Genomic DNA, 14,664 nt, shown 5'->3' on the forward strand with positions numbered 1-14,664 from the left:
TATAAGGCAGGGGTCCCCAATAGGGTTACCAGCCTTCAGGTACTAGGTGGAGATCTCCCGCTATTACAACTGATCTCCAGCCGCTAGCGATCAGTTCCCCATTGAAGTCCCTCCCCTTCCCAAACCCCACCCACCTTAGACTCCACCTCCAAAATCTCCAGGAGGGTGGGGTTTGGGGAGGGGAGGGACTTCAATGCCATATAATGCCATTAGAGTCCACCTTTCAAAGTGGCCATTTTTTCCAGGTGAACTGATCTCTGTGGCCTGGAGATCAGAATTTATAGTGGGAGACCTCCAGCCACCTCCTGGAGGTTGGCAAGCCTAATTAGAACGGATCTTCAGACTACAGAGGTAAACTCTCAACAGAGGAAATGGCTGCTTTGGAGGGTGGACTCTATGGCATTATGTGTGTGTGTGTAAAGTGCCATCAAGTCGCAGCCGACTTATGGTGACCCCTTTTGGGGTTTTCATGGCAAGAGACTAACAGAGATGGTTCTATGGCATTATACCCTGCTTCTATCCCTCTCCTCCATAGACTCCACCCCCAAATATCCAGGAATTTCCCAACCCGGAGTTGGAAAGGGGAGTTAGGCTCCCCTCGCTCCATTTTCCTGACCTGAAATCACCCGGCGGAGCCTCTATTTGCCCTGTGGAGGGACCTTAATGTGCCGAAGCATTTGTGAGATGTGTTCCCCTGATCAAAATAAAACCAAGTATGCCGGGGGGACATGAATGCTTCCCTCCATTCAGATCACATTTCAGTGTGGATGTCCAAATGTGCATCATGTCGCCGCCCGGGCCAAGCAAGTACGATCCCACTCTGCGAGTTAATTCTAATCCAAACAGATTGTAAGAGCAGTTGGGAGTCGGCCGCAGCAAATGGCAGGCACGAGCGAAACCTCTCCATTCCCCTCCGTAACGTCTGGGAGAACTGGCCCGTGTCTCGACATCCCAACATCCTGCTGTGGCTCAGTGGTAGAGCCTCTGCTTGGCATGCAGAAGGTCCCAGGTTCAATCCCCGGCATCTTCAGTTAGAGGGACTAGGCAAGTAGGTGATGTGAAAGACCCCTGCCTGAGACCTTGGAGAGCCGCTGCCGGTCTGAGTAGACAATACTGACTTTGATGGACTGAGGGTCTGATTCAGTAGAAGGCAGGTTCATGCGTGTTCATGGGGAAACCTAGAACTTTGTGAAGTCCAAACATGGAGAAGGTCAACTAGACAGGATGAGAGGGGAATTAAATACACGGCTGCCATTTGTGGCAGGGGCCACACCGTTGGGCATAACAGTGTCTTGGGACCTTAGCTTGCTGGCAAGGAGATGAGCTGACGCAGGCCTTTTAGCTGCTTGGCAGCTCTGAGTGAAGGGCTGCTGGGAAGACCTTAGAACTCAGCTAGCTGAGAAAAGGCTGCAGATTGCCAACCTCCAGGTAGCCCCTGGGGATTGCCCGCTATTTCAGTTGATCTCCAGTTGACCGATCAGTTTCCCTGGAGCAAATGGGTGCTTGGGAAGGTGGACTCTGTGGCATTATACCCTGCTGAGGTCCCTCCCCTCCCCAAACTCCGCCTTTCCCAAGCTGCACCCCCAGACTCTCCAGGTATTTCCCATCCCAGAACTGGCAACCCTTGCTGCAGAACCTGAGCAGGGCGTTTGGGTGTTTTGCTTGAATCGGTGGCCAAACCGAGCTTGCTGGTTCAGCTGGCTTGGCAGGAACAGCAGCTTGGAGATAGGTGTGTGGAACGAAAGGCAGGACAGCAGTTTTCAGAGCGGGACGGGCAACCGATCTGCCCTCTACCCTGAGCGGGCTAAGGCGGTGCTGTTAGTTTCGAGTTTGTGGTTACTTCTGTCTGGCTGGAATGATTTCTGGGGCTGTTCTGGATTTAGCCGTCTTGCTAATGAGGTTTTTTCCCCCTCCTTCTTCTCCTCTACAACGTTTCCTTTGGCTCCAAACCTCACATCTTGCTGGGGATTCTGGAATGTTATTTCTCTTCTTGTACATACACATGGAGTTTTTTTGGGGGTGGGTGAGGGAGGGAGGGGAGAGGAGAGGAGAAAAGCAAACAGAGACGGAGATTCTGTTAACGCTCGCTCGTGGCCGGTGCCAGCACCCCTGCTGAAAACCTCACTTAGCTTGGAGCCGGTCCGAGGCAGGAAGTGTTTTTGGAGATAGACTTGATCTTGGAAAGCTTGGCCGAGGCTGAAACGTGTGTTGTGACTCTTTCTAATGTAGCCAAGGGAAGTCAGAGGGAAAGAGATGGTTGGCTTGGCCGGGTAGCCGCTGGAACCGCTCTCTGAAGGTGCCTTGGTCCGCACAAAGGTTGCCAACTGACCAGCTCACATCGTACCTTTGCACAGGATTTGGTCTGGGGTATTCTGTGGGATGGACCACACAGGCTTCAGTGAATCTGCTGTCTGATCTGCGTGCCCCCTCCTCGAGTCGCCAGCTAGACGCAGGAGATTGCGGTAGTGGGGGCATGGGGGTTGCTGTGTCAATGGTATGATGTCATTTCCAGGCTGACTCAGTGACAGGGGGAGGGGGCTGGGGATTGGGGGACAGCTGTCAGCTGCTGGTGTGGGGTCTTTTCCGGCAAATACGAGAAGTGATGTTATGCTGCCAACGGGGCATCGATGTGACGCTCTAGGAGTCTAGGATTTGGACCAAACTTTGTGGCAAAATCATAGTTTCCCCCTCTGAATTCCTAGAGTGTCACATCAGCAATGTGACGTGGAAGTAGGGTTGCCAAGTCCCTCTTCGCCACCGACAGGAGATTTTTGGGGCGGAGCCTGAGGAGGGTGGGGTTTGGGGAGGGGAGGGACTTCAGTGCCATAGAGTCCAGTTGCCAAAGCAGCCATTTTCTCCAGAGGAACTGATCTCTATTGGCTGGAGATCAGTTGTAATAGCAGGAGATCTCCTGCTAGTACCTGGTGGCTGGCAACCCTACCTGGAAGTGACGCAATGCTGCTTTCTAAAACATTTTATTCTGCTGCTGGCCCTCAGCATGCAACTGAAAGGGAGGCTTCCTAGGGGAAATGTCCCTGCACAAAAGGCCAGAGCGACTTGACTAGCAGAACTGAGAAGCGAGAAAGTCGCAGCGGATTTTCCTCGGCCACAATCCAGTTCCGTGTGCCGAACGGCCAGAGCGCATCTCAACTGCAATCTCAGCCGTTCCAGATAAATCTCATGGACCGGGGCTGTCAGAGCCTCCCTTTCTGAGCCTGTGGAGATTTGTTGCAAAAGAGACAGACCTTGTTCCAGTGATAAGAACAGCGATATCCGTTATCTTTTGAACAATGGAACAGTGGCTTCTGGCAGGTTTATCTCCCTCCTAAATTTTTGGCAATTGCTGGCAGTGAGTATTAGCCATGATCACATGAAGCTGCCTTATGCTGAATCAGACCATCGGTCCATCGAAGTCAGTATTGTCTACTCAGACTGGCAGCGGCTCTCCAGGGTCTCAAGATAGTGGTCTTTCATGCCACCTACTTGCCGGGGATTGAATTTGGGACCTTCTGCATGCCAAGCAGATACTCTACTGCTGAGCCACGGCTGGTCCAGTGGAAACAAAAGGCGATCCTGACCCATCTCCCGACTGGACATTATAGGGACAGTTCTGCAAATGCTCCCAGTGACAAAGCAAGGTGATTTCTCTATCAAATCAGTGGTTAAGAGTGCTGGACTAAGGTCTGGGAGACACTCCCTCCCCCAGGTGTGAATCCTCCACTCTGCCTTGCAGGCTTCCTGGGTGACCTTGGGCCAGTAACATGGTGTGTCACATGAGAGCCAGCATGGTGTGGAGAGCCGGAGTGGTGTAGTGGTTAAGAGCGGTGGTTTGGAGCAGTGGACTCTGATCTGGAGAACCGGGTTTGATTCCCCAGTCCTCCACTTGAACGGCGGAGGTTAATCTGGAGAACCGGGTTTGATTCCCCACTCCGCCACTTGAATGGCGGACACTAATCTGGTGAACTGGATTTGTTTCCCCACTCCTACACATGAAGCCAGCTGGGTGACCTTGGACTAATCACACTCTCTCAGCCCCACCTACCTCAAAGGTGTCTGTTGTGGGGAGGGGAATGAGAATGTGGAGAGGATGGCGCTGAGTTGTTTTCTGTTGCCCCAGAAGGTCGGACCAGAACCAACGGGTTGAAATTAAATCAAAAGAGTTTCTAGCTAAACATTAGGAACAACTTTCTGACAGAGTGGAGACAGCGTGGTGTAGTGGTTAAGAGCGGTGGTTTGGAGCAGTGGACTCTGATCTGGAGAACCGGGTTTGATTCCCCACTCCTCCACATGAGCTGTGGACTCTAATCTGGTGAAATGAATTGGTCTCCCCACTCCTCCACATGAAGCCTACACAGCTCCCTTAGAGCACTCTAAGCCCCACCTACCTCATGAGGTGAGGTTGTGGGGAGGGGAAGGGAAGGTGATTGTAAGCTGGTTTGATTCTCCCTTAAGTGGTAGAGAAAGGCGGCATATAAAAACCAACTCTTCTTCTTCCTCGGTGGAACAGGCTTCCTTGGGAGGTGGCAGGCTCTCCTTCTTTGGAGGTTTTTAAGCAGAGGCTAGATGGCCATCTGTCTGCAAAGCTGATTCTGTGAACTTAGGCAGATCGTGAGAGGGAGGGCAGGAAGGGTTGCGTCAGTGTTTGGATCTCGTGGCCCTTTCTTGCATGCCCAGGGAAAAGCCGATCGCCACTTTGGGGTCAGGAAGCAATTTTCCTCCAGGCCAGATTGGCCAGGGATCCTGGAGGGGTTTTTTTTGGCCATCTTCTGGGCATGAAGTAAGGGGCACTGGGGGTGTGGGGCGGGGGAGGTAGTTGTGAATTCCCTGCATTGTGCAGCGGGTTGGACTAGATGACCCTGGTGGTCCCTTCCAACTCTATGATTCCATGAATTCTATTTAGGAAGAAAGGATCCTACCCTGAAATGCATGCTGGAGAGGAGACCTGTCTTTTTGCACAGACAAAGGTCAGATATGGGTCCCTTTCACCCCAAACAGTGTTGGCGAAGAGACGGGGAACAGGCTCCATGTTTGCCCACTGTCTGACCCATCTGTGGCTCTTGAGGCATATATGAGAAGCCACAGAGGCAGTTCAGGGAGGCCACAGGTCCAGTCTGGGCAGGGCCAAAAGCCACAAGTGCATGGTGCGAGGGGGAGGAGTGTAACATCAGCAAAGAAGCGGTGCTCTGGGGGTTGAAGAGGTTTCCTGTCGCTATTTTTACCCGCTGTGAGTGGCCTTTGCCAAAATCCACAAGAGGTTGTCTTCGAGTGAGCCAAACCCTTGGTCTGCCGAGGCCTGTCTGGTCTACTCTGACTGGCAGCGGATCTATCCTCGAGGGTCTCGGGTTGAGGTCTTTCAGAATTCAGTATTGAAGCTGGGGCCTTCGGTGTGCGGACCCGGTGCCCTGCCACGGAGTGCCCATGGCACAACCCACAGAACTGTTGGGCCTAGGTTGCCAACTCTAGCTTGGGAAATTCCTGGAGATTTGGGGGTGGTGCCTGGAGAGGGCAAAGATTGGGGAGAGGTGGGAGTTCGGGAGGGTATAATACCATAGAGCCCCCCCTCCAAAGCAGCCGTTTTCTCCAGGGGAACACACGAACACATGAAGCTGCCTTATATTGAATCAGACCCCTGGCCAATCAAAGTTAGCATTGTCTACTCAGTAGGGTTGCCAGGTCCCTCTTCGCCACCAGCGGGAGGTTTTGGGGCCGGAGCCTGAGGAGGGCGGGGTTTGGGGAGGGGAAGGACTTCAATGCCGTAGAGGCCAATGGCCAAAGTGGCCATTTTCTCCAGGTGAACGGATCGGTATTGGCTGGAGATCAGTTGTAATAGCAGGAGATCTCTAGCTACTACATGTTTGCAACATAGGGTTGCCAACCTTCAGGTGGGACCAGGAGATCGCCTGGAATTATAACTGATCTCCAGGTGACAGAGCTCAGTTCCCCTGGAGAAAATGGCTGCTTAGGAGGGTAGACTCTATGGCATTATACCCCACTGAGGTCCCTCCTCAAACCCTGCCCTCCCCAGGCTCCAACCCCAAATATCTAGACAATTTGTGAGTTGGAGTTGCCAGCCCTATATTCCACCTCTGCCATCGAAATGCCTTCAGCCAGCCTTGGGTGAGACTTCCCTTTGGTGTCTGATCCCATCATCCTTCCTTGCTAAGAGGAGTGCTTTTTCCCACCATCCGTGACCTGTGAGCGAAAGGCAGACGGACCCCGAATTCTTCCTGGTCTCTGCTTTTGATTAATCCTCCATCCCCATTCCCGGCTTTTATGGTCTGTTCCTGACATCAGGAAGTGATTTGTCAGCGGTGGAACTGAGTTTCTGTGTCAGGCCTTCAGCCGCCCAGCAGGGCTGGTGAGAGACGGCAGACAGCTGTGGGAAAAGGGCTGGGGGGTGACTCTGCACAACCTTTTCGTGGGGGATGGAGTGAGCAGGGGAGTGGAGACACCCGCTTGATAAGGCCGAGGCCTGCTTTTTCTCAAGAAATCTCCGAGATGCACACTCATGAAGCTGCCTTGGACCCTTGGTCCATCACGGTCAGTATTGCCAACTCAGACCGGCAGCAGCTTTCTAGGGTCTCAGGCTGAGGTCTTTCACATCACCTACTTGCCTGGTCCGTTTAACTGGAGATGCTGGGGATTGAACCTGGGACCTTCTGCATTAGGGTTGCTGGGTCCCCCCCTTCCAATCGGTGGGAGGTTTTAGGGGGCGGGGGGGGGGAGCAGTATAACGGCACTTCTGGTTTTACTTCCAGAAGTGCCACTTCACTGTGGCTGATTTAACACTAAAAACCCGGCACTTCCGGTTTTACTTCTGGAAGCGCCGCATCACCGTGCCTGTTTTAGCAGCCGGCGGGAGGTTTTTGGGGTGGAGCCTGAGGAGGGCAGGGTTTGGGGAGGCACTTCAATGCCATAGAGTCCAATGGCCAAAGCGGCCATTTTCTCCAGGTGAACTGATCTCTATTGGCTGGAGATCAGTTCAAATAGCAGGAGATCTCCAGCTAGTACCTAGTGGTTATAATCCGAAGGAGAGGCACCTCAGTGCTAATACCGGTTAGGTCTGGAAAACAGAACTGGAGAACAAGTGTACAAAAGTAGCAAAATTCTTATTAAGTGCTTACACATTAATGACAAACAAAAGTGGAAAACGTAAACAAGAATATATACAATATATACCACATATGTTTGATGCAGTCTCTGTGCAACAAAATGATACAATCTTCTTGGTGTATATTTCTTGATAATATTAGAAATTTCAATGTAGTCTCTTGCACGTTGCACATAAAGCCTTCGACAATAACTTAATAAGAATTTTGCTACTTTTGTACACTTGTTCTCCAGTACCTAGTGGTTGGCAACCCTATCTATCAGCATGTTACTTTTCTTAAAAATCAAGTTTCTAGACCTTATGATTTGCAATACTTGAGTGGAAAATGTGTGGAAAACACTTGTAGAATCTCACAAGCTCACAGGAGGAGGGCTGAGTGGAACAGGGGTGGGGCTTCGGTGTCCTGCACCCGGGCCAGCTTCTACGAAATACTTGGCACAATTATTTAGATTGCTTCATTCTCCGTTATTTGCTGCTTTTATTATATTTTGTTTTTGAGCACGCAGCCTGCTCTGCCCCCACTAGGAACAGGCCTGGATGTGAAGGACTTGTTTTTAAAAAGTTCACACACACCCCTTCAGACAGGGGTCTTAAAACAGGAACCCAGGGGCAGGACACGAGAAATTAATCTTAAGTGGGGTCTGGAAAAAGCAGCAAGGGGCTGTGAATCATGCTAAATGCATGCCCGTTGATCCAGATCTCCCCCCTCCCCGCCCCCCAGCAACAAAGTCTGGAGCAGGGCGAGATAAATCCTTGCAGCCTGCTCATCTGTTCTGGCGATAATGGCCCCACGCCGGCTGCTCCATTTAAGGCCGTCCTGGGATTAGCTCGTTTGGGTTTCTGGCCCCATTTCTGGGCGTTGCTTAGCATCCGAGGCCAGGGCTCTGTCCTGGGAGAACCGAACATCTTCCCTGGTCTCACACAATGGCCAACCGGTTCCTCTGGAGGTCCAACAACAGGGCATAGAGGCCAAGACCTTCCTAAGAACAGCCCTGCTGGATCAGACCAGTGAGGGTCCGTGTATTCCAGCATCCTGTCCCACACAGGGGCCAACCAGTTCCTCTGGAGGACCAACAGCAGGGCAGGGTGGAGCCTAGAAAGGTGAAGTTTGGGGAGGGACCTCATTGAGGTATAATGCCATATAGTCCAGCCTCCAAAGCAGCCATTTTCTCCAGGGGAACAGATCTCTGTAGTCTGGTCGTCAGTTGTAATTCTGGGAAAATCTCCAGGCCCCACCTGGAGATTGGCAGCCATAGCAGGAGTTGAAACGGATTCAAGTGTCGAGATCTGAGATATCCCTGAATCCCTGTAGCTTTCTTTCTACTACATTTTACCCCATCTTCCCCCACCCCCGGGTAGCATGTGTGATTCCCCTACGTTCTATCTTCACAACAACCCCATGAGGTAGGCTTGGCTGAAAGCAAGCAAGCAAGCTGGCTTGTTGCCCAGTGAGCTTAATGGCTGGGTGGGGATTTGAACTCAAGGCTTTCCAGTCTTATTGCTAACCATGACACTTAGGGTTGCTGACTCTGGTCTGGGAAATTCCTGGAGATTTGGGAGTGGAGCCTGGAGAAGTCAGGGTTTGGAGAGGGGAGGGACTTCGGTGGGGTGAAATGTCACAGAGCCCCCACCCTGCCTTTTTCTTTTCTTTTTTTTATAAATTTTATTGGTTTTTTTAAGATATAAATTTTTCATCGTTTTAAAAACAATTTAAAAGTAATATCAAACTCACAAATATATCAAATGTTGTCTTAATTATAAGTGAATATAAGAAATAGAATGACTTCCCCACCACCTCCGTCTACCTCTTAATAAAGTATTACATTCCATCGTTAATATGTTCTGATCCTAAAATTATTCTCATACTAAAATTTCAATCCTTTTATAATTTTACATTCTGGATCAGAATAAAGAGTAACCTTTCATCTTCCCCAAACCTGCCTTTTTCTTAAGGGAACGAAGCTCTGTGGTCTGAAGATTAGTTATACTTGCAGGAGATCTCCAGACCCCACCTGGAAATTCCCCTTCAGTTTATATCTTCACTGCTTGGCAACCTTCGAGGGACCATTAGCAAACATGAGCACTTACCTTATTAAGGATTGTTGACTTTTTCTTCTCAAAAGACTTCTGCCTTTGGATTGCACATGTTATGAATACTTACCTTACTAAGGACTGTTGGATTTGCCTTTGAATTGTGTAGGAACTGCTTTTGTATGTTCTTCTTTGTTAAGTTGCATTGTTGTTGTTCATGTTCATCATGTTTTCATCCATTGTATCACCTTTGTGGTTTGCATAAGTGTGTAGCACCAGAAAGTTTTTTGCCCTTTGTTTAATCTTTTCGCATCTATGCTGAATTCCAAACTCAGGTCCTAGCATAGAGGTGCCTTTTTCCCACCCACCTGGAAATGGGCAACCCTGATCGCAACAAACTGGTTTTATGCTGTGGTTCAGCAAAGGTGGGGTTCCACCTGAAGCGGTCCTTTTCTTTCTGATGTGCAATAGTAACGAAATTGACAGATTCCTGCTTGGAGGAACTTCCAAATGAAAATTTGACCCAAGGATAGGGTTCCCAGGTCCCTCTTCGCCACTGGCAGTAGGTTTTGGGGGCAGAGCCTGAGGAGGGCGGGGTTTGGGGAAGGGTGGGACTTCAATTCCATAGAGTCCAATGGCCAAAGCGGCCATTTTTCTCCAGGGGAACTGACCTCTATCGGCTGGAGATCAGTTGTAATAGCAGGAGATCTCCAGCTAGTACCTGGAGGTTGGTAACCCTATACACGGAGGGTAACGGAGGGGCGGGAAAGCAAGCGAAGCAGGAAAGAGATGCGTGCAACAGGATCTCCGAAATCCCAAAACTCTCCGAAAGAAATCCTGTCTTGGCATTCAACCTGGGTGGGTCCCATTGCAAAGAAGTGTCTCAGAGGCCAACGTGTCTTGCTTGGTCTGTCCTTACCACTGCCCTTCCTGGTCCCCTTCTCCTTCCTATTTTCGCAGACGGCTGCTGTCTCCCAGTTACACTGAGACGCATTACACAAAGGATGGGCAGGCAGTGACCGTGACCCCCGACCACACCGTAAGTAGGGCGGGAGAGGCCGTGGGCAGGGCGGGGCGGGGGGCAGCTTTGCCGCCAAATAGTTCAGAGGGTTGGAACTGGAAGTGCCGCGGTGCGTGTTTTGCTTTTGCTTCAGAATTTGGCAGTGTGTGTTTGTGTGTGTGCTGGTGCATACATCCATCTCTCTTGTTCTTAAAAAAATAAACCTAGGTTTTAAAAAAGCGATGCTGTTCTGTTGGCAGGCTGTTTCTTCACCCGCTTGCAAACTGAGCGCTGTCTCAAGGGTGGGAAAGATTTGGGGTTTGCTATTTTATTTGTGGTTTTAACGGAAAATGTTTTAAACTGTGATTGTAAACCACCTTGAACCGCGGGGAAACATGGGATCTAAATGTGTTAATTTTGATTTATCACTGGGACCCCAGGCAGATTACGCAGAGCAGGGATGCCAGTTTCCAGGTAGGACAGGGTTGCCAACCTCCAGGCATTAGCTGGAGATCTCCTGCTATTACAACTGATCTCTAGGGTTGGCCCTGGTTAGTACTTGGTTGGGAGACCACCAAGGAAGTCCGGGGTTGCTACATAGAGGCAGGTGATGGCAAACCACCTCTGTTTGTCTCTTGCCTTGAAAACCCTACGGGGATGCTAGAAGTCGGCTGTGACTTGACTGCACTTTTCACGACCTGTTCTGTTTAGTCAATAGGAAATCATCTCACATGTCCTTCAACAACCCTTTGTTGAGACTTAGGTCACAGGGAGATTGATTGAAATATAGTTTCAATCAATCCTGCATCATATACAAATTAAACTGAACAATTAAAAATAATTCAGCAGGTGGAATACTTTAGTTTTAGATGTCGGGCCCTCCCTCCCAGTCCTCTGGGATCATAGAATCATAGAGTTGGAAGGGACCACCAGGGTCATCTAGTCCAACCCCCTGCACAATGCAGGAAATTCCAAACTATTTTCCCCCTCCACACCCCCAGTGACCCCTACTCCATGCCCAGAAGATAGCCAAGATGCTTGTCTACATCCTTCTTAAGTTGCAGTGCCCAAAACTGATCACAATACTCTAGGTGAGGTCTAACCAGACCAGGGTTGGAGTCTGAATAAACGGCTATTTGTTATTCATATTCAGTGAAAATTGTGGCTCTTCTGCTTCCAATGACCAGAGTATTTGCACGCACAAAATGCAGCGTGTCACAACCCCCCTCCGTTGTGTCTTCTTACAGGAACACTGTTACTATCACGGCCACGTCCGAGGGCACAAAGGATCCTGGTTGGTGCTGAGCACCTGCTCTGGAATCAGGTAAGAAAGGCAAGTTGGAGGCTTGGCATTCACAGAGATTGATGTTCAGTCTGCAGAAGACTTCTGGCCAGAGCTCGGAGGGAGAGTGTTGTTTACATCCAGAAAGGCCCAGGTTCCACCACTGGAAACCAGTGTGAGAGCCAGTGAGCCAGTGTGGTGGTTAAGAGCGGTGGTTTGGAGTGGTGGACTCTTATCTGGAAAACCGTGTTTGATTTCCACTCCTCCACATAAGCGACGGATGTTAGTCTGGTGAACCGGGTTTATTTCCCCACTCCTACAAGTGAAGCCAGCTGGGTGACCTTGGGCTAGTCACAGCTCTCTTAGATCTCTCTCAGCCCCACCTACCTCACAGGGGAGGGGAAGGGAAGGTGATTGTAAGCCACTTTGAATCTTCCTTAAGTGGTAGAGAAAGTCGGCATATAAAGAGTTGTTCTTCTTCCTCTTCCTCTTCCTCCTCCTCCTCCACCACCAGCAGTTGTCAGACTGCAACCATCTTTGCCAAAGACCCCAGAGAGCTTCACCCAAGTTGTGATGGGGGGGGGGGGTTCCTATGTCCCTAAAATAGCCTTAGTATTGTTGTCCTCCCATTCTCTGCACATTGGAGCAGGTGGTCTTCTCCTTTGCGGCTGGAACGGCAGGGAAGGAACTTGCCCCAGGGAAACTTTGCAGCCCTCTGCCGACTGCTTCTCCCGCTCGAGCCGCTGGCCCAGCCCACTGTGGGACTCAAAATAACCCTGGCAGGCTTTGTCTGTGTGAGCGGCATCTTTAGGAACGCCGGCAAAGTGAGGTCATCTCTTGGCTATGCACAGACTCAAGACCTTAACGGACACTTGGATGAGTCCCTCGTTCAGTCATCAGCACAACTGGTTTTCATCCTTGGAGGGGAGGGAAAAGCTCTTTCCCCTGGGAGTTTGGCACTGACTCCACACTTACTTGCACTGGGCTGCTACTCATGCCAAGACAGCTACCTTGTACTGCTGGATCAGACTGGTGGTCCGTCTTGTCCCGCATCCTGTTTCCCTCCATCGCCAGCCAGATGCCCCCTGAAAGCCCATCAGGATGCACAAAGAATCTTACTTCCCCCCAGCAGCTATGGTTGCCAACCCCCAGGTGGAGCCAGGAGTTCTCATGGAACTCCCTGCCCCAGGATGCATTGATGGCTGCCAACTTGGAAGGCTTTACGAGGGGGAGTAGACACGTTCGTGGAGGAAAGGGCTGTCCATGGCTACTAGTCAAAATGGATACTAGTCATGATGCATACCTATTCTCTCCAGGATCAGAGGAGCATAACCTATTGTATTAGGGGCTGTGGAACACAGGCAGGATGGTTCTGCTATAGTCATCTTCTTTGGGGGCTTCCTAGAGGCACCTAGTTAGCCACTGTGGGAACAGAGTGCTGGACTTGATGGGCCTGGGTCTGATCCAGCACAGCTATTCTCATGTTCTTATAACCCTGAACTTCCTTGGTGGTCTCCCATCCAAAAACTGACCAGGGCTGACCCTGCTTAGCTTCTTCTGCCATCCCCATAGGGTTTTCAAGGAAAGAGACAAAGAGAGGTGGTTTGCCATTGCCTGACTCTGCGTAGCAACTAGTCCTGATGCATACCTATTCCCTCCAGGATCAGAGGAGCAGGCCTATTGTCTTGGTTGCTGTGGAGGGCAGCTACAGCGGACACAGCCTCGGTGCTCTGAGAATTTTAAGGTTTAACCTAGTTAATTAGTTTTACTGCCTGAAGTGTGACAGTTCTATTTGTAAGCTGAGTGGGTTATCTGCTGCTGTGAAGCGGGATAGCTCTTTTTAGTCTTCTGTGACTATTTTATGTTGTTGCAGACCCGGAAAATTTTTAAGGCTTATTGTATACCGGTTTTAATTAGCTAAGATTAGGGTGCTGTGGAGCACAGGCAGGATGCTGCTGCTGCAGTCGTCTTGTTTGTGGGCTTCCTGGAGGCACCTGGTTGGCCACTGTGTGAACAGACTGCTGGACTTGATGGGCCTGGGTCTGATCCAGCAGGGCCTTTCTCATGTTCTTACAATTGATCTCCAGGCTACAGGGATCAGTTCCCCAGGAGAAAATGGCTGCAGCAGAACAGCATGGTGCAAGTCCAGTAACACCTTTTTTTTTGTTTGGCTGTCAAGTCACAGCTGACTTATGGTGACCCCTGGTTGGGTTTTCAAGGCAAGAGATGTTCGGAGGTGGTTTGCCATTGCTTGCCTCTGCATCATGACCCTGGTATTCTTTGACGGTCTCTTATTCAAATACTGACCAAGGCCGCCCCTGCTTAGCTTCTGAGATAGGGCTAGCCTGGGCTATCCAGATCAGGGCCATAAAATTTATGCGATATGAACTTTCGGGAGTCACATCTGATGAAGGGAGCTTTGGCTCTCAAAAGCTCCCACCCCATAAATTGTTTTGGTCTCTAAGGTGCTGCTGGGCTCGAATTCAGCTTATCTGTTGTGGGCAATAGTCATTGATAGATGGCCTTATCTTCCATTAATCTGACTAACTCTCTTTAAAGCCATCTAAGGTGGAATCCTTGCTACATCTTGTGGCAGTGAGTTCCGCAAGTTAATTTTTGTGACGTGTGAGCCTTTGCATGATGTAGCATTTGCATGAAGGGGCAGCGGGGTGGGGCAGATAACAACCAAATTTGGGACACAGTCCCACTTCCCCTCCGAAAAGAAGAGACCGGTGAGCTCAGACTCACCACAGAAAAAGGGGAAAAAGCACAGACATTCCTCTTGCTCTGTGTCATGCTGGAAAGCCGTTTTGTTAGAGAGTTAAGGAGACTTGGTTGCAGTGCCTGGCCTGAAGCCCTTTCTTTATGTCATTTCTATCCTGCCCTTTCTCCAAGGAACTGAGGATGGCAAATGTGGTTCTTTCCCCACCACCAACATTGTCTCTTTACAAGAGCCCAGAGTCCTCTTCAGGTTGTGCTCCCTGTGCAGAATTAAAGTCCTGCACTGCAGGGTTGTAGGGTCCCAGACAATGCAGAGTATCTAGGATCCTTTGAACTGGCCGCTTGCATGGCAAAGGTCCCAGGTTCAATCCTCTGTCATAGCCCAGAGCGCTGCTGCCAGTCTGTGTAGACGATACTGACCTTGATGGACCAAGAGTCTGATTCAGTAGGAGGGGCCGTAGGGCAGGAGCCGTGGCTCAGCGGCAGAGCATCTGCCTGGAATGCAGAAGGTCCCAGGTT

At 50.4% G+C, this 14,664-nt stretch overlaps 1 protein-coding gene across 1 annotated transcript in view; it reads left to right on the forward strand.

Moving 5' to 3' along the window:
• Positions 1-14,664, forward strand: part of ADAM33 (ADAM metallopeptidase domain 33) — an 84,065-nt gene that overhangs the window by 18,779 nt on the left and 50,622 nt on the right. Inside the window, exons 4-5 of the mRNA XM_056855769.1 lie at positions 10,103-10,181; positions 11,390-11,466. Of these exons, the coding sequence (XP_056711747.1) occupies positions 10,103-10,181; positions 11,390-11,466 (156 nt within the window). The remainder of the gene's footprint in view (positions 1-10,102; positions 10,182-11,389; positions 11,467-14,664) is intronic.

Source organism: Euleptes europaea, chromosome 9 (assembly GCF_029931775.1).
Source record: "Euleptes europaea isolate rEulEur1 chromosome 9, rEulEur1.hap1, whole genome shotgun sequence".
Lineage (NCBI taxonomy): Eukaryota > Metazoa > Chordata > Lepidosauria > Squamata > Sphaerodactylidae > Euleptes > Euleptes europaea.